The sequence below is a fragment of the Chlorocebus sabaeus genome, chromosome 26 (assembly GCF_047675955.1).
Source record: "Chlorocebus sabaeus isolate Y175 chromosome 26, mChlSab1.0.hap1, whole genome shotgun sequence".
In the NCBI taxonomy this organism is placed as follows: Eukaryota; Metazoa; Chordata; class Mammalia; order Primates; family Cercopithecidae; genus Chlorocebus; species Chlorocebus sabaeus.
Window position 1 is genome coordinate 15,888,489 of NC_132929.1, and position 24,582 is coordinate 15,913,070.

Below are 24,582 nucleotides of genomic sequence, written 5' to 3' on the forward strand. Positions count from 1 at the left end.
TGATGGAACGGAGGGGTGAGGGAGTGTGTGCGGGAGGCGCTGCTGCGGTCCTTTCCATCACCGAGTCCCAGCGGCAGGCAGGTCCTTTTGACACATTCCCTTTAATCGGGCAAGGCAGGCACAGTTATATTTCACACGTGGAAGAACTGGAGGCTCAGAGGTGACACAACTTGCCCAAGATCATTCAGCTGGAGGAGGAGGGAACTGGGTCCAAAGCCTGCATCTTTCCCCCTCGTAGGGCCTCTGCTGTGCTGCCTACCGTGTGGTGGGAATCACTCTTCTCAACTCCAGGAGGGCAAAGGAAGTCATGACGAAGGCTGAGAGCCTCCGGGTCACTCAGGCTGGCAGCTGAGAAAGCTAGAAGCCTCTAATTTCCTAACTGATCTTCTTGCATTTTTACACCTTGAAAAATAAAAGACCAGATTTGCTTTAAATGATTTTATTAAAAATTGTACCAATTGATGGGGGGAAGATATACACACATACACACATATGCATGTGAAGAACATAAACACATAAAGCCAAAGGCTCTGTACAGTTTTTTCTTAAATGGGGCCCCTTTCTTCTTCCTCTCTCCCAGAGGCAGAGTGCCCAGACCCCAGGGCAGCTACCCTGGGGATGAACAAAATGCTACATTCTCACTGGGTCTCCCCCTGACAGCCCCCGTGGATCCAGGGATAGGGTAGGAGGCTAGCAATGCTCCCAGAGCAGGGAGGGGTGCTGGCCACCTGCACAGAGAGAGGGGCAGTGCAGGCCTGGGAGCCAGCACAGGGCTCTGAGCACCTTCAGCTGGGAGGTTGGCTGGGCAGCTATGAGCTCAGCTTTCTCCATTATTCCCTCAAGACTCAAAGTCCCCACCTGCCCTCAGGTTGCCTAAGGGTGACAGGTGAGTCCCTTCCTGCTAGGGTGTCTGGCCAGGATGGCCTGCTTCCAAGTCCTCACCTTCACACAGACAGCTGTCTCCAGGCCAGGCCAGCACTGATTTGCAGAAGGCCTGTAGAGCCATGGTGACCAGTCTTCCTGCTTCTTCCACTTCCCTTCTCCCTACCCCACCTCCCCATCAAGTCCCTCACAAAGAAGCACTCACTGCGGTAGCGTGCTCCTTGCTGTCCAGGACAGTCACAGTGGCTCCACAGCACTCTTCCTGGGAGGCCCTGGCAGAACTGTCCCGAACAACCCCCAGGCAGGAGCCACCTGCGATGGGGCTGGGCTGCCAGGGGCAGAGACGGGTCAGCTGGGCCCCTCTGGGCCCTTGAAACAAGCCTGCCACATAGCTTTGAACACAGACCTGCTCCCCGGGGGCTGAGGGAGGTCACTGGGAGGTGATCTTTTTCCGCCTGGGACTGAGCAAGAGGAGGCTGCCAGGGAGCAGCGTTCCAGTGGCCCAGACTTTGAAACAGGCCAGGCAGAGGCCAGGCTGAGTCCTCCACCCTCACTGCAGGAGTCTGACATCTGGCCTGGGGAGTTCCCTCACCAGATCTGTCCACCAACTTCTAGAAACCCCTGCTTTGGGGCTGTGAATTAGTAGGACTGTTTTGACCCTGAATATCAGGCTTCCCTTCCTCCCAGGCATTTCTTCCAGGAGGAGGGAGCTTTCCAGGCCCTCTCCCAACCCCCACCCTCAGCAAGCCACAAAGCCTCCACCGTCTTCAGCTGGTTACAGGTCAGGATCCAGGTCAGACTCTCCCTCCCTCTAAATCTGATTCTCCACCCCTCGCTAGAGACAGCCAGGCTCCTGGGGGTGGAGGATGGAGTCTGAGGGGGTGGAGGTGGGGGGGAGGGGCAGGTCTCCCGAGGCTAGACTTGAGGAATGTTTGGGCCAACTCAACAGGCAGAGGAGGAAGGGGCCAGTCTAGATCACTAAGCCAATTAAAAACAACCAGCCAGAAAGAACCTTTCTCCTTCCTGACAGCTACTCTGCCAGCTACCTCCTGGGTTTTTTTTTGTTTTTTTGGTTTTTTTTTTTTGGTGGGGAAGAAGGGAGAGGGAAAAGTGAGGGGTGTAAATTTTGCCCTGGCTCACTTAAGACAGTTCCTGGCTTTGCATAATATGGAGACAGTGCAGTCAGACCACCTTCCACCTGCCCCAGGCTTGATGTTGAGGTGAGTTTGTCAAAGTCGGGGCTCAGTTCTCAGGCCACGGGGCACCCAGCCTGGGCCCAGCAAGGTCTCTGAAGCTGATGGCCTTGCCTTAGCACCAAGATCTAAATCGTTTTCTCTCTCACTGAGCTCAGGTGGAGAGTCTGCCAAGAGGGGTGAACAGTGGCTGCTGTAAATAACCCCGGTTTTTTGGTGTGTGCCACTGAAGCATACGGCAGCGCCTGCCTGTCACCACCTTGATCCAGACAGGGGAGAACAACACATGTCCCATACACATCATAAAATGGTATGGAGACCCACAGGGAAGGCTGAATTTCACAAGGGTCCGTGTGTCCCCGAGCCAGTCCTCACGCTGGTCCCCGGCTCCTTCTCTGCATAGCAGGAACCCGTCTTCTTAGCAGACAAATCATGGTACACACCCTGAGAATAGAATTCTGACCAAGAAGAGGTAATATCTCCAGAATATCTGAGCAGAACAAAACAAAGGCTTACACGCACAGTTTGAGGCCCTTCTCCTCCAGGGTGCTGTGAGCCCATATGGCACCTTTGTGCAAATTAGGAAAGGCACCCCTTCTTCTTGGGAGAAGTAGCCCCACACCAGGGCACACAGCTTAGTGAGCAGAACACAAGCTGAATTCCAGCCTCCATTAGCTCTCTCTGCAGGTGCCCTTGTGCAGTGAACAACCTGCACAACTGTACATCCAGAAGATCAACGTCTCCTTCAATAGTACTGAAGACCTCCTCTCTTCAGAACTGGAAGAGCTTGGGCTTGTTCAGATTTGAGAGTCTGCTCTGGACTCTTCCTATTTCCTTGGGTAGCCCTGAGGTCTTCTTTGTCCAGGGAAGCCGTCTTTTCTTTGGGCCTTACTTCACTGTTAGCACCAATGTTGTCTTTTCTCACATATGCAAAAGTTATAATTTAGTTTCCAGCGTCTGGTTAACAGATTCCCTGCGCCTGCTATTGGAGCTGCCACACCGGCTGCTTTAGATCCTCTCCATAAGTGCCGCAGCAGGGAGAGAAGGGAAGACATGCAGAGGCAGCTGTGATCCTGCTGCTTCCAGCGCAGGCCCTTCCGGCCTAGTTGGAAGCTGGCGGAAGACAGGAAGTGTGTACCGAGCTTTGACGGTTCCCCATTCTAATCATTATCTGTGACTCTAAAAGTCACTTCTCAGCTGGCAAAGCCACTGTCCTGGCTTCTTCTGTATCCCTCTAGGTGTGAAAAATGATTGGGGATGAGGGGGAAGAGGTATTTTGTTTCCAAGGAAACCAAAGGGTCTGGGGTCCTCTAGGGCTGATTCTTACGGTGGAGCGGCCACCACATTTTCCAGCCCCTCTGCAAACCTGCCCCCGATGTCCCTCGGTGCTGATGCTGGGGGTGGAATGCCGTCTGTCGGTGGGGTCTTTTGAAAGAAGAGCCAACGAAGGCACAGGCTGCCAGCAGCAGCACGCTGACTGGCTATTCAGCTCCTCCGTGGTTGACACCCAGCTGGTCCCAGGCCGCCAATGGTGGCAGGGGCTCTGTACCTCAGGACCAATCCTGGGGCCTCCAAGGGGGACCAAGTCAGTTTTGAGGCCTAGCCAGAAGTCTGCTTCATTTTGTGACATGTTTGAGGGGTCCTTAGAGAAACCCAACCCTCCCTGAGGTCTGACAGGAGCTGGCCAGGAATCCTTGAGCCCTTGGAGCAGGGACTGGCTGGGGCAAGTGAGAAACAGACAGATGTGCAGCTGGCCGGCCAGCCTAGTGAAGCTGCTATCCTCAAGCGGAAAGCCCCTGGCCGAGGCCCTGCTGGGTTAAAGCAATGTGCCCATCAGGATCATGGTCCCCATCCACAGTGGAAGGCTCATAAGTTTGGTAGAACTGGGAGTCTAATCCACTTGATTTCTTAACTGAGCTCCTCTGGAAAAACCACAGTCCACTTCCCAGAGAACATCACTAACGGATCATCTTCGACAACCGGTAGATTCCTCAGTCGAAGAATCTACTTGTCAGAGGCCTTGGGAATTCTCACCATCACAGACACATCAGCCTCCCCTTCAACAGTGTTTGACAATGGCCCCCATTCCAGGTCAAGGGCCTGACAGAGAAAGAAGGTCCCACTTGAGTATGTTGTATGTACACACAGGGAGAAATGTAAAAAAATTAAAACGCAAAATAACAACAAAAAAACAACTTCACAAGACACAGTGTCAGTCCTGCCCGATGTCCTTCCTGACGGTGTTCCTGGTGCCCCATGTGAAGAGGGCAGCCCAGCCTCACCTAGGGCCCGCCCCGTTCCTGTTCTCTTCTCCATTCAAAGCAAGGTTGTGCAGGAAGAGGAGGATCTGCCACCACATGCGATTTCGGTTCTGCTGGTGCTGAAGGGAGAGAAAAAAAAGACCAACATAACTCCCAAACACAACCTTAGACGACTCCCTCTCATTTCCAATAAAAGTTCAGATCTCCAAGTCTCACGGTTGGCACTTTAATCCTATCAGTACAGCTCACAGCAGGGAGGAGGGGGAGGCGAAAGAGACACTGCCATGTGGAGGAGATAGTAGAGTTCTCCAAAAACAATTGCAGTTTTAACATTCAAAAGAAAAGACTAGGCTCTATATGCACTATGCACAAGAGGATTAAGCTTTTTCCCCTGCTTGCAGGATTTTCCAGAGTTTAGCCAAGTGCTGCTTTTAATCAGATTGGCTCCCGAGCCCCTCAAACCTCAGCTGCATGAAGAACAAACTGGCTTCAGAAAGAGAAGAAGTGCCCCCCTCTCCCCGCCGACTCCAAAGTAACATAGAGAACAAGGGGGAAGGGGGGGCCTCCATCTGCAAGTGATTTGACACTGTGAAGGTCAAAGGGTTAATCTTCAATTTAAACCACACTGCTGAGGCAGCAAAAATCTGATTTCATCCAGTGCAAACACGCACACACACAGACTCTCTCACACACACACACACACACACACACACTCTTGTGCGCCCGCCCGCTCTCCCTCTCCAGCATCTCCAGCTCGGTGCTGCCCTTTTTATAGATGCTCTTGACAGTAAGCCATAAATAATCCCTCTTGGAGCGCTCTCCTACTGACTGGAGCCAATTAAACGTTAAGCAAGAACATACTTGAAAACAAAACAAAAACAAAGAATATATACTATGCTCTGGAGGTTATCCCAGGTCCTACTGTCAGGCTGGGACGCTAGGGGCAAAGTTCAGGGGTCAGTGGCTCACCAGACTGGGGCTCGTGCCCTGCCCACGCAGGTACCATTTCCCAGGAGAGGCCCAGGCGGGGCGGGGCGGGGGGAGGAGAAACTGAGGGGTGCTGGAAGAGGCGGTCTTTGTTCTCTCTTTGTCTGCCAGGGCAGGAGGACTGGGCGGGGGCCTCTCCACAGGGTTCTCAGTGGACAGGGGAATAAAAACCTAGTGTGCAGAAAGGAGCCAGCACGGGCTGGACTTGGATTACTTCAGTGGCCCCGTCAGCAAGCAAGTTTACATGAGGTGTCCGGGGGAGCTGGAGCCCTCTCTTAAACTGTCTTCAACCACAGCACCAGCCCCCACCAGGCAACTACTCCGGTCAGATGGGTGGAGGAGAGAAGAAGCCAGTGGCACAGCTGGAAAGGGGACCCAGGTTTCCTGGACTCCCAGAGCTTCCAGGTTCCGTCCAGCCCCGGCCTCCCTGACCTCTCCCAGGGCCACCATGCAGGTTGCCGGCTTCCCCTTCATGCTGCCCTAGGCCACAAAAAGAGAGGCATCCAGGCAGCTGGCCTCCGGCCTGACAACCCAGGTGAACACAGAATGCCCTGGTCCATGGCAACAGCATTCCTCCTTCCCCCATGGAAGAGCCTGGAAAACAACCCAGCAAACTGGAGGCACAGCTCCTGCTCGGAGGGGAAGGGAAATCGGGCGTGCCGCAGAAGAGGCCTGGCAGACAGCGGGTGGGGAGATGGATGGCTTCCTCGTGTTTTGTAAACAAAGATGAGTAAAAAGAGGAAACACACCCGGCTTAACAAAATCTGGTTAGAGTAAAACAGCGTGAAAATGGACTCAGCTGCAAACCCGAAGCCTCGGGCCTGCGGCAGCTGGGCCAAAGACCCCCTCTCCTCCCCTCCCCAGCTGCTGCCCGAGACAGGTGCAGAGGTCATGTGGCCGAACACGAGGAGAATCCAGGAGCAGACTCAGCCCTGGAGAGGCCAGTCTGCTGGAATTCCAGAGCTCCTCAGGTGCTTGTCTGAGAAGACTGGTGGCAAGAACAATCATCACCATCATAGTAACATGGGCTAAGGCGGCAGCGGGGGGTGGGGAGGAGCCAGGCTCTGTTCTGTGTGTTCTGCATCCTTGCTTCTCAAAGGGTGGTCCATGGACTAGCAGCCTCGGCATCATCAGAGAGCGGCCTGGAAACGCAGACCCCGCATCGGAAGATTCCCCAGGTGATTTTGAGGCACGTTATCATGCCCATTACGTAGCAACCACACAGCTAGTTTAAGTGGCAGGGACTGGACTGAACCTAGGCCATCTGGCCCTAGAGCGATGTCCCTTCCCATTATCACTGTGCTCAGAGTGCCACTACCTTTCTTTATACAAAGCAGACTCTCTAGCCTCCCCTTCACTAAATCATCTCAAAACAGCTCAATGGCCAAGGAAAGCACGTGAGAATTCTATGATTTGGGGCTGGGGCGATTCCCATCTCTGTATGTTTCAGTTTCTTCCAAATTCCACTAATGGAGGCCATCTACTGCCCGGGCAACTTGAGATCTCTGAAGATGAGGCACAGACTCCATCATCTGAGAGTGCTGGGGGACTGAGAAGCAGCTGTGGGCCAGAGAGTGCTTTCAGACAGGAAGACTGAGGTCCTGCAGGGGACCCAGGCAGGCCTAGGCACAGGAAGCAGGGTACATGGGCCGGCCCTTGGGAAGCATCTAGTTTCCATGCCTCTGTGTGTGACAGTCCTTAGGGCTCATGAATTGGCAAGGAAGGCTCTATGGTGTATGGATCCCCAGGGACAAAGAATCAGAGGACCTGGCTTTAGGGGTGGATCTCCCATCAACCTCCTCATGAGTTCCCTCTTGGCTTATAAGGAAAATGCAGGTATTGTACTAGATCAACGGTTTATAAACCCAACTGTGTCACTAAGCCAGCTGAGGTGCTGTTACAAGTACAGAGTCTCCAGGCCTCTCCCAGACCCACTGGGTCAGAATTTCATGGAAGGGTCCCAGGAATCTGTGTACTGAACAAGCTCCCTGGGTGACATTTTAGAGATCAGAAATCATTTATTGTGTATTTTAATCATACAAGCAATACATGTTAATTGTAGAAATATTGGAAAATACAAGACATTACAGAGGAGGAAATAAAGTCACTCATGATCCAACAGCCTAGAAGAAAACACTTCACATGTTGGTGTTCTCTCCAGTGCCTTTCAATCTCTTCCCACCAAAGTAATGTCTTATCCATTGGCCAAGCCAAAGGTCAATCCTGCCCAGGTGGTTCTGTGGCAGCCAGGCCACAGCCTTTTGGAAACCACAGAGGTGCTCTCCAACCCTAAGGAGTTTGTCATCCACAACTACCTTCAGGATTATAACTCAGAGCTCCAAAAACTGAATTCTGTCAGCCGGGTGTAGGGCCTGGGAACCACCCATGGGCCCAGGAGCCCTCTCTTGACTATAAGCAGATACCACACAGGCTCCCTTTGGCTTCTCCTGCCTCAGGGCAGCCCTCACAAGACCCTTTTCCATGAGGAAACCAAGAGAATCAAAGAATGCCCTGATTACAAAATACAACAATAAATAAAATCTTTCCTAAAAGTTTAACAAAAGGGCCTGACTAGAAAGGAAAGCAAAAGGGCTTGAAGGGAGGCCAGTGGGAGAGACGGTGAGGAGGAAGGAAGTCGGCCTTCACCGAACAGGACTAAGAACACAAAGACACCAAAACACCAGAGAAGGTGGGTCCTTACACAAGAGGGTATGGAGGAGAAGGGGACAAGGAAACCAGGAATGAGTGCACTTGGCCTCTGCCCCTCAGGCACCTGGCACAGCACCCGGTGCACAATCTGAGATCAACAAGGGCAGACCCGCAGAACCAGGCCTGCTCTCCTAGACTCAGCTAGGGCACCCCTCACAGAATGGGGGTTCCCAGAATACACAGTCGGGGTGACCCAAGGGTGGGGGCTGGGATACAGGGGAGCAGAAGTTCACCCTCGAGCCCTTAGACTCACATGATTTAGAAGCGGGGGCCAAGGCATGGAGGGAATGAACAGAGGTCAATGCCCCCAGGGCAGGCGTCCTAACGTGGTAGATCACAGTGTTCTCTTCAGTGAAGAGAGCGCAGCCAGGCCTCAGAGCCCCATGCGCCTTCTTTGGCCCAGTCTCATTTTCTTGCCATGGCCAGGGGATGAAGGCAGTCAGCTGACAAGTGCTTCCATCCCTACTGTGTGCAACACCCTATGCCTGAATGCACAGCTGCTCATCCTGTATAATGGGGAACATGGAAGGCATACAGTAGGCACTCAACAAGGGCACGCTGGACCGACTACAGAGGAGTCAGCCCTGAAAGATAACCCACTTGTCTGAGGCCAGGAACAACTGATGTCTGGCCAGGTCTAAAGATGTACTTTATGTGATAGTATCAGCCTCTCACCTGGGGAGAGGCCCAACTAGTAAAAGGCCTCCTTTTTTTTTTTTTTTTTTTCCCCTCTAAAGAGCTGGCTGTGGTGTCTGACAAGGTTGGACTACATAAATCAAACTCTGTTTCATCCCACACAGCCTCTGCCCTAAGCACAAAGCATGTTCCCTACGCTCCCTGGATAAGAATCTCCCTCTGCCTCTCCCCCTTTCAGATCCAATTCACACCCTCTGGGGGCTTTGTGTGTCACCAGTGTTCCAGATGCTCCAGCTAGAGCTAAGTCACCCCAAAGCATCAGCGGAAGAAGCAAAGCCAAGCCGTGTGCAGCTCTAAAAGAACCTACCTCACAAAATGCAAATGTACCACACAGAGAGCAACTTATAATATCTGAGATACAGAACAGAGCACTTTCCTTTCTTCTCATGTGATCCTCACAATAGGAAGAGCAGGTATTATCAACCCATTCTAGAGCCACGGAAACAATGGCTCAGAAAAGTCATCCCAAGTTAGTTGGGAGGGGTGTTATTTGAGGCTCTGACTTCTGACTCCAAAGCTATGTTCCTTCACTAAAATTTTGCAGTGTGTTTATTCACATTATGAAAATCGTATTACCTTTTCAAAGCAAATCACCACTGATCTGCTCCCCTAGTATATTTAAAGACACTGTTTCCAGATCATTAACTATTTAGTAAGGATGCTGTAGACCAGAAAAAAATAAACCTTTCAGAGGCAGAGCTAACTGAATATCAAACAGAAATAAAGCGAAAACTGGTCTGAAACTACAACTTCAGACCATGATCTGAAAGCACACTCCATCTCTTCAAAATGCAGAATTGTCTGTACTCTAGGGGAAGGTACACAGTCTACGATGTGAAGTTTTCCTCCCTCGTCCCTTTTCCCTGTCATTTTCTAAACCTACTCAGGCCAGGGCTGAAGGAAAGATCCTTGCAGTTGAGAACAGGAACATTGAGATAAGAGAGACTTTTGGAAAATTCCACTTGAAAGAAGCTAGGAAGATGTTTTCTGTTGAAATCTGCGCATTTTAATCAAGCAGCCAACTGAGCCACCAAGCACCTAATTGAGCTCCCAAGCACCTAACTGAGCTACCAAGCACCCAGTTGAGCTACCAAGCACCCAACTGAGCTACCAAGCACCAACTGAACTACCAAGCACCCAACTGAGCTACCAAGCACCTAACTGAGCTACCAAGCACCCAACTGAGCTAAGAGTTATGTGGATACAAAGATGACTAAAATATAAACTTGGTTCTCAATTGTTTTACAATATAATGGGGAGAAGAGCAAGAACACAGAGCTAAGTATCACATGAGGCAGAGCGGGTTGAGGCAGCAAATGTGTGCTCCCTTGTACCGTTGTTTTCTGGAATGTGATTGCTGGGTAGCAGGTATAGGGTGGTTGGACCATGGTTCCAGAATCCATCAAATCTGTATGGCGCCTAGCTCAGCAAACCATAGTGTGACTTAAGCATGTTACCTCACTTCTCCGAGCCTCAGTTTCCTACAATACAGGGACAATGGCGTCTAAAAGTACAAGGTTGCTGTGGTGATGACATGAGAAAAATATACACGAAACACTGGGCCTGGGGGCAGCATTAAGCAGGCTCCTTCTTCCCTGGGGAGCACAAGGAAAACCTGGGACCCACTGGCTTTGCAGAGCACTTCTCTCAACATGCTGTGCAACAGGGCCTGCCTGGGGAGCACCGTCTTCCTGGCGGACTCATGAAGCCCCTCGGAGATCCCTGACTTCTGCTTTGAGACTGGCCACCGCAGCCACAGGCCATGGGGCTCAGGATTCTAGGCTGCCAGGCTAAGCCAAGGATTCTGAAACCCAGAGGGCAACCCTTGGGACCAGTGGGCCCACTGCCTCAGACTGCCCCGACCCAGAGGCCCGAGGAACGAGCAATGTGGCAAAACGGAAAAGGAAAAAAAGGCTCCTTGCCAAGAGCTTCCTCAGCCCAGCCAGCAGTGTTAACAGGACGGTGAAGCCACCATGGCCGCGCCCATAGATGCTCTAAGGACAAGAGCAGTCCGAAGCCAGCCAGCTCTCACTGGAAGATGGCAAGGCTTCCTCTAACACAACTGGAAGACACTGGCTCCAGCCACTGGGGGTTGAGGGGTACGGGTAGAGGACAGAGCTGTGCTGTACCATCCATGTCCCCAGACCCTTGTTTTGCACCTCCACAGCCTGGAGGGAGGAACTACCGAGACCCTTAGTTTCCCTCCAGCTGAGAACAGCTCCATCAAACTACTGGGCAACTTCTGCAGAGCTCAGGAGGGCATGACGGTGTGTGCCCTGGTTAAAGAAGGGAGAGGGAGGGGGTTGGGGGAGACAAGCCTGTTGTGTGTATTATGCTATGCAAAATAACCCCAGGTTCTGACTCTCAACTTGGGGTCTTTTCAGCTGACTGTTCATGTCCTGTCCAGGACCAGGTCAAGGCAAACCAGGCAAGGAGGAAGGTTGGAACCCTCTCCTTCACACACGGACTGATTGCGCTCTGGTCAAGGAACAGGACCTCTTGGCTGCCAGATATGGATCAAAAGGCAGACCAGACATTTTTCTTTAACCTTCTTTCTTTGTGTCTCCCTTAGTCCCCTCCTCCCATCACCCACTTTCCAAAAAAAAAAAAAAAAAAAAAAGCCAGTTTCCAATCCCATGGCCTGCCTTGGTGGGGAGGGGATGAACTCTCCGGAACTACGAGCCCTTCTCCTGGAAGAGAGAGCAGTCAGGTGCAGAGTGTGTGGGGAACTCAGCCTCCAGTCTGCCACGCTGATGACTCAGAAGCTAAATATAGCGAGCGATATAAACAGAGCCAGCCACAGAGCAAACACAGGGCCCCCAGCCCTGGCGCTGGCTCTCACGCACTCTGGCTCTCCGCAGGCCCTCCCCCAGCCTCATTCTTCCCCTGGCACTGTCCTAGGTGGGCCTCCCACTCCTGGGACAGAGGCTGGCTTCCTAGGGACCCTTCTCACTCTATAGCAAACCTCTGGGGCCCCTGCCCGGGGCTGTCCCATCTAGACCCTGAGCAACCTAGTTAGCCAGCTTGAGTTCCAGAAAACCACTCACTAATAAGGAGAGAATCCCAGTGTCAGGAAGCAGTCAGGGGCTCCCTGAACAAAGGATCCAGTCTGCTAGGCAGAGAAGCTGCTAGTTAATAAACCATGCAAACACCAACTTGGGTACAACTTCCAAAAGAGCTCTCCAAATTACAAAGTCAGGTACAAATAAAATCCTAAAGTCATCTTTTAACATATTTCTAAAACTACTCAACTGTCCCTGACTTAACAGTTATTTGTATCACACTCCTAAAGGCCTTTCACATCAACTCTGCAAGGTAAGTATTAGAAATCAAGGCTTGGAGAGATTAAATGATTTGCCCACGGACACACAACTTGTAAGTGGCAGAGCTGGGATTTGAACACAGATCTGCCTACAAGTCTAGGATCATTTTTGTGATATTACAGCTAAAGATGGTTTCAACCGAGTGGCTGAAAGTTTTCTCAGATTTCATTTGCCAAAAAGTCTAATTACTATTCAGGGAATTTCCAAACCCGGCTTTTCTGAATGGAGCCACTCCTGATCCAAGTGAAAAAGCCATTTCCAACATGAATAATTCCAACCCTCCTGTAGCTTTACTCACTTGACTGTCTACAGTAACTACTGTTTTTGAGGATTCTTGGCTTCTTAACATTGCCCAGAAACACCCCCACAAATGTCATGATGGGCCCCTGGGACAGAAGAGACTCTCCCAAGGGGAGGGGATACCACTTCCTGTCCCTCCTTAGGCTCATGCTGAAGGAGGCCCTGGCACAAGGACAGGAAAGCTGGGGTTCAGACCTTCTGACCAGGGCAGCCCAGGGGCTCAGGGAGGAAGAACATCTGTACCATGCTCTTTCGCACAGAAGCTGGACACAGAAGCAACACAGCACCACCCTCAAGATAAGTCATTATCAGCAGACCATCGGGGGTCCCTGCCACAGTGTGTCAGCTCACAGAGGAGCAAACAGAGGAACCTTCACTCCTGCCCTGGCCAAAGGAAGGTGGGATGTGCGGTGAGGTTGGGAAAGGCTTTTACCTCCACTCACTCTGCCTCCAACTCTCTTGCTGCTTTGGAGACACAGAGCTGAGGCGGAGCACCCTGCTGACTCTGACCTTCTGCCTCCAGTTTTTTGCCTGTGGGTCTGGAAGAGCCACCCTGAACTGATAACTTGGGTAACCAGGCTAGTCTTCCACCTAGCAAGGCTCTCGGGAAATGTGCGGCAAGCGCAGATGGCTCGCGTGAAATGACACCGAGGGAAACTTGGAACCTGTTGCATCTGGAGCCAGGCTGATACACTCAATTGGCCATAATTCCATTTTATCGCATCATCACGCCCCCTCCCTCTGCTCCATACCTCCAAGGGAGAAGATTGTTCTGATGCAAAAAAAACCCAAATAACTCAGGTCTGTAACCAGGGACAAAAAGGGGGAGTTCACCCTCTCCACAGAGCTATGGACCAGTGGCTACTGTCTGGCCCCAGGACACTATCCCAGATGTAGGGAAAGGTGGTGGTCAGGCCTCCTCAAGCCCCATCTGCCTGTTGGGTTGCCTCTCTTGGCTCTCTCAATCCAGCCCACAATGATGGGGAATGACTGTCATTCCCTGAAGAGAAATTGGTAAGGCCAAGGTCCACAAATGATCAGTCTGGACACTAATTCCTCTGGACCAGGCAGGTGGAGGGAAGTTCAGGGGAAGCAGCTCTACTCAGGGAGTCCCCTGCCAGGTGGAGTGGGAAATGAATTGTGAACCAACAAGAACAAGCATGGGGGGTGATCAGGATCATAAACACAAAGAAGGAAACAGGCATTAAAGAACATCTACTAGGTGTCCTGAACTCTCATAGGTATTTTCTCACTTAATTATCACAGTAAAATTCTGTGGTATTAGCACTAATTCACAGAAGAGGAAATAGGCTCAGTGAAGTCAAGTGACTTCCCGAAAACTAGTAGGTGGCAAAGCTGGTATTCAAACCTGGACTTTCTGACTCTGAATCCAAAGCCTAGAAACTAAATCCTCAACAACCGCCTTTCCACTGCCTCAGTTTCTCTGCCTGCAAAAATGACAGAAGGGAATAGGAAAGAAGATAAAGGATAAGAATGGAGGAGTGACAACAGTACTTTCTAGATATGAAATCTTAGACTGTAGTTTATATAAGAATCAAGTTTAGAAAATGACTCACTTCTTAAAACCAATCACTGAAACGTTCCAGGAGTACCAGTGTTCCACCTGCCTGAAGCCCCCTCACCCAGCCCTAGCCCTTCCTGCAGGATGAGTTCCTGGTGAAGGTCTATAAGCAGGGTCAGTGGGGAGGAGGGGGTTAAAAGCAAGAAGACTCTGGGGAGAACAGCTCAAGGAGAAGACAAAAAGCCTGGCTCTTTGTACTGGAAAATTTGGGAAAATCAGCTCTTTGAGCAAGAAAGGGCTCACTGGCCAGCCTCCTGCCCTTGCAATGAATTGTAGCTTTACTCAAGTAAGTAAAGAAGTAGGTAGCAAGTAAGAAGTAAGTAAGATGAAGAAGTAGGTAGCTGGCAAGAAGGGTAGGGGTATAAGTAAGTAAGTAAGAAGAGTAGGTAAGTAAGTAAGAAGTAAGAAAGAAGTAAGAAGAAGTAGCTGGCAGGAGGGTAGGGGTATAGAAGTAAGAAGTAAGTAGTAAGTAAGTAAGAAGTAGGTAGCTGGCAGGAGGGTAGGGGTATAGAAGTAAGAAGTAAGTAGTAAGTAAGTAAGAAGTAGGTAGCTGGCAGGAGGGTAGGGCTATAGGGAACTTGGGAGCCAGTGTGGAGTGAAGTGTGAGGCAGAGGAGACTCATGAAGCTCTCCTTCCAGTTCTCCTTCTCCCTAGCTAGGATGGCTCTGGCTAAAAGCATAGCACCTTGTCTAAAACTAACCTGTGCCCTCAAAGAGGCAGCTCTGAACTGGGAGAAGTAATGCCGACCAGCAAAAAGCAGGGCAAGGCTGGGCACAGTGGCTCATGCCTGTAATCCCAGCACTTAGAGAGGCCGAGACAGGTGGATCATCTGAGGTCAGGAGTTTGAGACCAGCCTGGCTGACATGGCGAAATCCCATCTTCACTAAAAGTACAAAAATTAGCCGTGCGTGGTGGTGGGCGCCTATCATCCCAGCTACTCGGGAGGCTGAGGTAGGAGAATCGCTTGAACCGAAGGGGGGGGCGGAGGTTGCAGTGAGCCGAGATCATGCCACTTTACTCCAGCCTGGGCGAAAGAGCCAAACTCTGCCTCAAAAAAAAAAAAAAAAAAAAAAAAAAAGTAAGACCAGACCTTGGGAGAAGGGCTTCCTCCTCCTCCTGTTTAGGACCAAGTTAGGAGGGTCCCCAGGACTGTATCCTAGTCCTGTGCCAGGGAGGGCTCCCAGCCTGTTCCCAAGCTTATAGAGGCTCACCAGTGGATGGGGGAATATTCTGGGGAATAACTGGTGAGAGAGATCAGATTATTGCAAATGAAGCAAGCTGCCTTCCATGTAGCCCTCTAGATGAGTCTAGGAGAGCCACAGCCACTGTGTCCTCCTATCCTCTCCAGTACCAGAACTGGAAGCTGTGAGCTGGGCTCAGCCATAGGCCTGTACAACCAGGGTGGAGTGAATGGGCAGGAAGGAGGCCAAGAAACTGAAAATAAGAATCGGAGTGAGTCCACACATGGACTGAAGGGGAAACTCTAAGCCAAGTTTCCACCAAATAATCAAAGGAGAGAATAAGAACTGGAGCGTAAGTCTATTATCTAAGCATAGGGCCACCCTCCCTTCCTGATAACTAAGGGACTGGGAGGACTTACCAGGCCCAGGCCTAGCCCCAAACTGTCCTCAGAACTCCTTGGCAGAGGGCACTAATCATATCTAACCTAAATGGCCTGTTCTTAGGAAACCCAAAGTCAATTCCTCTTCCCCTGGCACTGGCAATGGTGTGACACTTAAGTCAACCTACTATTACCAATAGCTCTCCTCCGGCCACCTGCAGCTACCCATCTCACCTCAGAGTCTGCCCAGTCATGGTCAAGCTATGTATTCCCTTGATTTCCTGACAGTCAGACACACATGCACACATACAGAGCCAGCTGGGCTGGGGACACAGTCCCAGAAGTACAGAATGTGTTTGCTTCCAGGTGGCATGCCTGTGCTTCAGCTGTGGCTGTACCAGCACGGATGCAGCCTCAGGCTCCTCTCCCAGCCTTGGCAGCCATCCAGAAAGCCAGCCAGAAGAGGAAGGGTTAAGTGCCTGGGGGCCCAGCCCAGACAGCGGCTGCTGGAGCAGGGAGGGCAGCCTCCAGTCCATGGCACAGAGGGCTCCTCCAGCACGAGCCTGCCAGCCGCCGCCTTTGTTGATGGACCCTGCCACATGCTCGGCTGACACGCGATGCTCCGCCCTGGCGGGGCTGGTGCCAGGCTGCCGGCTGAGCGCCCGACTGGCCGCCGGTCTGGGGAGCCTCTCCGAGGTACACTCTGGAGTCCCAGACCCTGGTTCCCAGACAGAGACAGTGAGGAGCGGCCTCCCCAGCTGGAAAGTGTCAGGTTTCAACCGGTTCCACCACTTTCCCCCACTCAGGCCCCATCCCTTGGCCTGGTTGCCCGTTTCCCACTGTACCTTAGCCAGGCACCCCCCAACTGCCCAGTTTCACTGCAGCACCCTGAAAATCTTCCTGTTAGGTCTGTGAGGGGCAACCCCCGAGCCACGGCCATAAGAAGAGACAGGCTGTCAAGCAGGGCTGCAGAAAGCCATCCTATTCCCAGGGAGGGACTGCAGCCTCTCCCCAGAGGGCTCTTATGGAACATGAGTTGAAAGTGGGCAGTTTACTAACGTGGAGCTCAGAGATGAGGGCAAGATGCTCATCCAGTTGGGCCCGTCCTGCCCATGGCAACCGCAATAACCAAAACTCTGGGACCATATCTTTGAGGTCTGGCAGAGACAGAGTTGCTGACAAGAGGAGACAGGCAGGCCCTGGCCCCCAAGCCCCAGCAGACTCAACCCTCCTCCCCTAAACCCCCGTGCCTACTTGCTGCACATGGAGCCGGTGGAACTGGTCTGCAATGCACTGAAGCTTTCGGGCAATCTGTACCTCTGCTCGATGTTGCCACTGCCCTTCGGGGGGCTGCTCCCCGATGGGCAAGACTGCCGGGAAACTGGCAGGGAGAGGAAGCCGGTAGCCAGCATTGCCTGCAAAGATAGAGGACCCACATCTCAGCATTCTCCACAACTGCTCCGGCCTCCCCACGCCTGCCTGACCTGGCCAAGACCGGAGGCTGAGGGTAAATCCTCCTATGAGAAAGGACAGGAACCGGCCTGCCTCTATCAGGGCACTGTGCCAGGCTTGGACAGCCTGCTGCCCAAGTGCACAGAAGTTGCAGAACAGAAGTGGGAACAGAGAGCGTGGCCCCAGCCTTCCCTTCGCTTCTCCATTCACCGACAGTGCCATGACAAAGAGCAGGTGGTAATGTGTGCAGGCGAACATGACCCCTTCCGTCCTTATTTATCAAGCCACCCTTAACCACAGTTGGTTATTCACGTAGTAGCAGGTTGAAGCTCTTCTCTGGAAAAGCACTGGAGGTAGCTCTCCAGTTTCTGGGTTGAGCAAAGTAAGGGGCAGAGAAAGAAACAATCAAAAAGTGTCTCCACTTTTTTTAGTGAAGTAGAGAAAGGCTAGTCCCCCGAAGCTCCTGGGCAGCAGCACAAAAACGAGGCAGGGAAAACTCCTGAGACGCACGGAGCTGCCAAGTTCCTCTCCGGAGACAGTCCCAGGCAAGACCTCTAGACCAGCGCTCCACTCTCACCGAGTGCACGCGTTAGAGCCACCGCTAGGGGCGCCAGTCCGCCGGCCTCCTCGCTCCTTTCCCTCTTCCCCGCCTGCCCGCCTCATCCAGCTTCTCAGACGCCCGCCAGAACCGCTTTGCCAGAACTGCCCTAAGGGGCAGTTCCCTCTGGGAGTGACTGCAGTGTCTCCTCAATCTGCTCGTCAGACACGGTAAGCCAACCTCCTAGCCTTTACCCTCCCTCCATAAGCTGCAGTGCTAATAGAAGAAAACAGACCGTCTAACCTGCCCTTTTGCCAGAGGAGGGCATATTTCTCACAAAACAAACTATTTAAGCCCACAAATGAAGGGGTCTTGTCTTAGCCTTGGAAGCATCTCCTCTGCTGGCATTGGGCCCAGGCAGGCCCAACCTCTTTCTCCAGTTTCCCTTTCACGCACAGAAAGTCCCAAGTGACAACTGGGGGCCACCTTCTGCCTTTGGGAACCCTCCCTCCCAGAACCGGCTGGGTTTTCCCCCTTCATTGTCAACAGCCGGTCACAGATCCCCCAGCCTTCTCCAGGGCAAGAGGAGCCACTTTATAGTAGGCAAGTCACTGCTAGGACACTAAAGGCCAGGCCACTCAAGGGGCACAGGATGTAAAAGGAGGTACCATGGACACAAGGATCCCTCCAGGAGGGGACAATTTGCCCTCTAGGGGGCCTGAGGCACAGGTGAGGAGCAATAACAAGCCGAGAGGCAGCAGGTGGAAGTCAAGGAATCAACAGCGCCGCCGATCACTTTGGGGAAGGAAACAGCAAAGGGCAGGTTTGGGGAGGGAAAGCCCCTCTTTTCCCCCAGTATCTGTGGGAGGAGTCTTGAGGCTGAGAGCACTCACCGTAAAAGAGTCGCTGGGGTTCCTCAGTTACCCCACAAGGCAGCATGACACCTTGGCTGGGGGAGGCTGGGCCAAGGGTCTGGGTAGCCTTGTCTTCCTGGCTGGTGGGTCGAAGGCCAGGGCCACAGCAGTGGGTGAGAGGGAAGAGCTGAAGTCGGCTGAGGGGGCAGTCAAGTAGGCTCTGGGCAAACAGATCGGCAGAGAGCGAGCTCCCGGGTTGGGCCCCCGGCTCTCCGTCCTCCGGCTGGAACACATCATCCTCCAGCTCCTCCACACACCGAGATGGCTCCATCTCTCCTGTGAGGGGGCAATGCAGTCATGTGGGCTGCTGCCCCACCAGGGCCATACCTGGAAGGACTCCCCTTCCCTTCTTTCTTCCGTGCTCCCCCTTCTTATTTGAGGTGGCCGGGCCACATACTGATGACATACAACCCTGGTAATAAAGCACTGCCAAGGGTGACACTCACTCCCAAAGTGTGGGCTGCCTACATGTTCAGGGACTCTCCACACCTCTTCCCTGGGCCCGCCTGGAACCACCCTTTTTCCTGATCACGTTTTCTGACCTAGGCCGGGCACAAAGTTTGACTCTGACGGTTGTGAGCAATAGCAGGAGTAGAATCAGCAGCTATATGCATGCAGGGTACCTGGGAAAATATAAAGAAGACTAGCCTCTGTTAAGTTGCTGTCAAGGGTGCTGTGATGGGCTATACATACAGTGCTCACCACACACACACACACGCACACACACACACACACACAATCATTGTCCCAAGGAAACTCTTATCTCAGTCTGAGCTGAGCTCCAGGCTCAGCAGCAAAAACAAAAGCCAGCAATCCTAGGGCAGCCAGGTTCCCTCCAAACCTCTAAGCCCCGCCCTGCTGCCCATCTACTCTAATCTCCACCCCTTGCTTGCACAACACAACAAACAGGCTCTGCAGTGTGGTAAGAGTGTGTCCTGGGAGAGGGGATAAAGACCCAAGCTAGTCATTGCAGCTGCCATCTCAGCTCTCTTTGAGCAGAGGTGAGCTGTCTGCCCACCAAAGAATGGCCCGGAGGGTAGGTTCAGCCTCTCCCAACTAAGTCTCCTCACTAGTCTCCACGATTTCAAATCCTTGTTTCCACAGCCTCCCGCTCCTGCCAGCTCTGAACCTGAGACTGGTACAACTGGTCTTACAGAAGGAAGTGAAATTCAGCCCTCTCCCTATGACCTCACTCACTGCCTATACTACTCAGGTTATTGATATGAGTTTCTTGGTGATAAAGAAGTTCCTCTTGCTCCACCTGATGGCTCTTGGCAGTCTGAGCTTGGAGCTACTCAGCATCTTAAGCTTCCAACCCAGCTCCCTACACATGCCAGGAACCCCTTAGGGCCTCTGCAGCAGCAGCCAGAAGCAGCCACCACCTGAACAGCTACGGATAAAGGGATGCATTTCATTCTTGTCAGACTCAATTGGAGATTCCTGGGGGTTCTGTCCCCCAGTCTCTTGCCATTGAAGAATATGCCAAATGGTCTATGGATTGGGGAAGTAGCTAAAACAATCTCCGTTCAATTCAGAATCCTGCCTTTGCCAAACGCAAGCTCTCTGGGAGGTGCTTGCTTGGGCCCTCGTCCCATCCCATCCCTGTCCCTGAGCTGTCTATGGTCCTGTCTCTGGCCTCTTCCCTGGAGAGTGAAGAGATGCCTGCTAGGATGGCAAGCAGCCACGTGGTGTTCTTTGGACAGTGTTTCCCAAGTGTGTGTGTGTGTGTGTGTGTGTGTGTGTATGGGGAGGGGGGTAGGGGGTGCACTCCAGCTTATTAACAACAGGAAACAAAATTTCCTGATGAAAGGACCAAGTGCTGTCCTGCCAGTCACCTGGCAGGGGCTCCCCCCAGCTCTCCAGCCTCCTCTTGTCAGGCTGGCAATCCCGACCTAAGAAGGGGTCCTCAAAGCCAATCACAAGCAGGGGTCATTGTCTTGGTTTTTCCTTTGAAGCCTATCACCTTCCCCTCCCCCTCCCAGCAAAGCCCCAAAGTTCAACCCTTGCCTGGACTGGACAGTGGGGGAGGTGCAGCCAGAAGGTGTGGCTCTGCAAGCCCCGGGACCCCTCTCAGGCTCCACAAACTGTAGGTGGCTTGCTTGTAGGTGGGCGCCTCTGGAGGGGTGCTGGGCAAGGTCAAGGGTAAACTAAGAGAGGGTGAAGAAACCCTTTCCTCCCTTTTCTCCTGAGCTTAAGAAGTGATGTCCAGAGTTTCGGGAGGAGGGCACTGAGAACAGAGCCAGGGAATGCTTTATTCCTAGCAAAGGAACTCAAGCCCCGCTGCAGCCATCCCAGCCCCTAAGGGCTGGAAGAGGGATGCTGAACTTAGACTCCTCCTCCTCTTAGGAGAAGGCAGTAGCCAGACACCCAGAGCCTCGACAGTGACTAGGCGCGCGCACACACACACACACACACACACACACACACACACCCAGACCTGGGTGACTCCAGGAGAGAGTCTCAGCCTCCGAGTCGTGATGCCAGGGCTCCGCGCCAGGGTCCAGCGTGACGAGCACTCGGGGGCTTGACGCCCAGACTCGACTGGGAAGGAGGGAAAAAGCCCAGCTGTTAAGGAGAGAAGCCTTCAGACTCCGCAGGGAGGCAGGATGCCCCACAATTCCTGTTCTACCCCAAAGTCAGACCCAGAGGCTGGGCCGTTCTCGGGCGCCCAGGTCTGCTCAGCAGTGCACCCCAGGTTCCCCTGCCTACCTGGACCCAACTCCTTCGAGTCCCAAATGCTACCCCCAAGTTCCCTCTTGGAGCAGCGCACCCAGCTGTGGGTTCTGCACCCCGTTCTCTCACCCCAGGGCCCCAGTTCTTCATGGTCACCCCAGACGCCCGCAGCCCAAACCCTTCCCGGGCCCCCATGCGCAGCGCGACTCGCTCCCCACTTCCCCAGGGAGCTGCGATCCAACTCCACCCGGACCCCGGCCGCCACCCGGGCGCTCACCGGGCTGCGGCAGGAGGCGGGAGGCGCAGGCAGGGGCGGCGGCGATAGCGGGCGCGGGCCGGGGCGGGAGGAGGCCACTCCGCACCGTGCGGTATTGTTTCCAAAATACGCCCGCTCGGGGCATCCCGCAAACAGCTGATGAGGCCCCGCCCCCCTGCGCGTCACGCCGAGGACTGGCCAATGGCGAGTGAAGCGCCAAGTCCCGGGCTGGGCAGCTGCCAGGGACGGTCACGAATGTACGAACCTTCCCTTGGAAACATTGCAAGGGACCGAGCAAAATTCCGACCGTCGCCAGAAGCGCAGTTGGAGCGCCGTCGCCAGCGAGGATTCTGTCCCTAATACAGGCTCTGGAAGCGCCAGAGAGTCCCTGAATCCTCTATTAGGTGTCGGAGAGGGGGCGCCAAAGTAACTTTTGTCTTCTTTTTCACGGGAATGGGCAGAATAATTGCTGCGCGTCCAGAAAGGGAGGGGGGAAGGAGGCGGGGAGTTTTTTGATGAGGCTGATGCGTCCAGTGGGTGCAGGGTGCAGGGTGCGGGTCCCTATGGGATCCCAGCCTTAGGGGAAAGCTCCCTCCAGCTTGCCGAGCAGGTCAGAAGAAAACTGCAGCCCCAAAGCTGAAGGTGTGTTTGAAACAAACACATCCAGAGGAACCCTTAGGTCCTCTTCTTGACTGGGCGTGGTGGGCACTGGCAAAATAAGGACCTGGCTGAGAATAGGAGCGCTTAAGAAGGCAGGGGCTGCTTGAGCAGTTGACACATATCTCGCATATGGCAGCATTTAGAGATTGTGCTGGTGCTGCCAGGAGAGCAGCATGTCTTGCAGACCGCGCAAGGGAATCTGTGGGCTACTTCACAGACATTTGCCGAGCACCTACTCTGTGCCAGATAGTGGGCTGAGTGCCAGAAACCTGGCGTCTGCCCTCAAGGAGCTTACAGTCTACTAGGAGAGGTAGCCCTGAAAATAGTGAAAAGTCATAGGAATTGTATCCGTTCCAAGGATAATGACTATTGAGGAATGCAGAAAAATTCAGAATACAAAGGCTGGAGAAGGCCTCAGGGAGACAGCTTTTAAATTGAATGGGAAATATTTTTCAATAAGGAAAACCAGATGCACGTGGCTCATGCCTGTAGTCCCAACTGGGAGGCCGAGGCAAGGCGGGTGGTTCGCTTGAGCTCAGCAGTTGGAGACCAGCCTGGCCAACACGGCGAAACCCTGTCTCTACTACAAATACAAAAATCAGCCAGGCATGGTGGTGTATGCCTGTAATCCCAGCTACTTGGGAGGCTGAGGCAGGAGAATTGCTTGAACCCAGGAGGCGAAGGATGCAGTGGGCCGAGGTAGCGCCACCGCACTCCAGCCTGGGCAACAATGAGACTCCATCTCAAAAAAAAAAAAGAATAGCCCAGGGCTAAGGGTAGCAGACTGAAGTGCTGAGCTGGAGAGCTTGCCTGTGCAGGGAGCAGAGGGAGGCTTGGTGACTGGATCATTGGGTGCACACTGAGATTTAGGAACAGTGGGCATGGGCAGGTGGGTTCAGGTCAGATTACAGAGGTGTCCCTGGAATGCCAGACTGAGGAATCTGTATTTTATAAAGGGGAGGCGGCAAAGATTTTATTGGAGATGAGCGACTTGACCAAGCATGCGTTTTAGGAAAGATAAAATAATGAGTCCAGAAAGCAGTGAGGGAGCCACTCCCGCAACAATCCTGACCCACCAGGTGCGGTAGGGCTCAGCTGTGCTCTGACCACAGAGCTGCTCTCTGAGTTGTAAACTCAGATTTAAGGTCAGTGGAGCTGGGACCTTCAGCCCAATAGAGCCTGAAGTCTCCTTGTACCTTTTCCCCATCCATTCTTTCCTTTACTCCCTCACAAGGCACCTGAAAGAGAATGAACCAGCCATATTGAGGGCTGTGGTTGCTAGAATAGAAAAATACTGTCTCCAAAGAACAGAGAAGAGGGAAAAGGGAAAGAGTGGGGAGTCAAGGTTGGCCAGTAGCGCAGTCCCCCAGAAATTGATAGATGTCCAGCAAGAGGCGCTAAGCCAAAAGGAGGTATATTATTTTACCCAGAGGCTTGGCCAAAAGTGCATGTCTGAGCTGGTCAGAGTGACCTTACCCTCCTGCTACAAGTAGGGAGATGCGGAAACCAAACCCAGCCTCTGTGAAAGGTACTGGGAGCCTTCCGTGGTTTCCAATGCACTGACTTCCTTCCACTCCTTCCTTCCATCCTTCTCTTCTCACTTGCTTTCCTATCAGGCCAGTATCTCAGGCTGGCCAGTGGTGCCCCTGAGCATTCCTTAGGTTCAAGAGTGGAACTAAAGGACACAGCAGCTCTGAATCTGCCCTCTGGGACAGCACAGGCCCTGAGGGCTGGGGCCATCGTAGCTCTCCTGACCCACCTGAGATGCTAAAGCTCTGTCTGCTTCATCACAGCCCTGCATGGTAAAATTGGGTCCACAAGGCAAAGAAGCTGAGAGAATGGGTTATTTTTGTTTGTTCTGAGACAGGGTCTTGCTCCGTTTCCCAGGCTGCAGTGCGGTGGTGCAATCACAGCTTATTGCAGCCTCAATCTCCCAGGCTCAAGTGATCCTCCCACCTCAGCCTCCCAAGTAGCTGGGACTGCAGGTGTGCACCACCACAGCCAGCAACTTTTTAAAATTTTTATTTTTGTAGAGACAGGGTCTCACTATGTTGCCCGGGCTGGTCTTGAACTCCTGGCCTCCAGCACTCCTCCCACCTCGGCCTCCTAAAGTGCTGTGATTATAGGCATGAGCCACCGCACCCAGCCAAGAATGGGATATTGACATGGGATCTATGTACTCACCACGCTCATCAGGGTCCTGAGCTTTAGGGTTTATGAACCCCTGAAACTGGTTAAACTGTGTTTGTGGGTACACACAAACATTTTTGTGAGTGGGGTGGATCCATAGCTTATAACACTTTCATAAAGTGGTCTGTGACCCTATAAAGGTTTCAGAAAATCATCATTGTGACAGAATGGGGCTGAGGAACAGAAAGGGGTATCTCAGTGGGTCTAGCAGTTTGCAAGATATGGGGAGGGTCACATCACCAGTGATATTTATTTTAAGATCTCTCTCCCAGGTCTTCACAGCCTGCTCCCTCCGGCTGGTTCTGAAAGACACCTGTGGCTTTGCCTCCTGCACTCTCAGTCTCTAAGGTCAAGCAGCAAGGGGCCCAGCCTTCTGAGCTAGAGGGACCAGAGAAGGACTGTCAG

The 24,582-nt window shown here is 52.8% G+C and overlaps 1 protein-coding gene across 3 annotated transcripts; it reads right to left on the minus strand.

The window, feature by feature from the left end:
• Positions 1 to 423: 423 nt before the first annotated feature.
• BMF (Bcl2 modifying factor) lies at positions 424 to 21,479 on the minus strand. 3 transcript variants are annotated; one of them, XM_073012047.1, is made up of 5 exons: positions 21,349 to 21,473; positions 20,836 to 20,939; positions 18,378 to 18,674; positions 16,749 to 16,909; positions 424 to 4,455 (listed from the first exon to the last, which is right to left on the minus strand). In XM_073012047.1, exons 3-5 carry the CDS (start codon positions 18,667 to 18,669, stop codon positions 4,354 to 4,356), a joined length of 555 nt encoding a protein of 184 aa, XP_072868148.1. In that variant the 5' UTR covers positions 18,670 to 18,674; positions 20,836 to 20,939; positions 21,349 to 21,473; the 3' UTR covers positions 424 to 4,353. The 3 variants fall into 3 exon arrangements, with proteins under 3 accessions (XP_072868148.1, XP_008015262.3, XP_072868150.1); XM_008017071.3 differs by having other exon boundaries at positions 20,836 to 20,963; XM_073012049.1 differs by lacking the exon at positions 16,749 to 16,909 and having other exon boundaries at positions 21,349 to 21,479.
• Between the last annotated feature and the right edge of the window lie 3,103 nt (positions 21,480 to 24,582).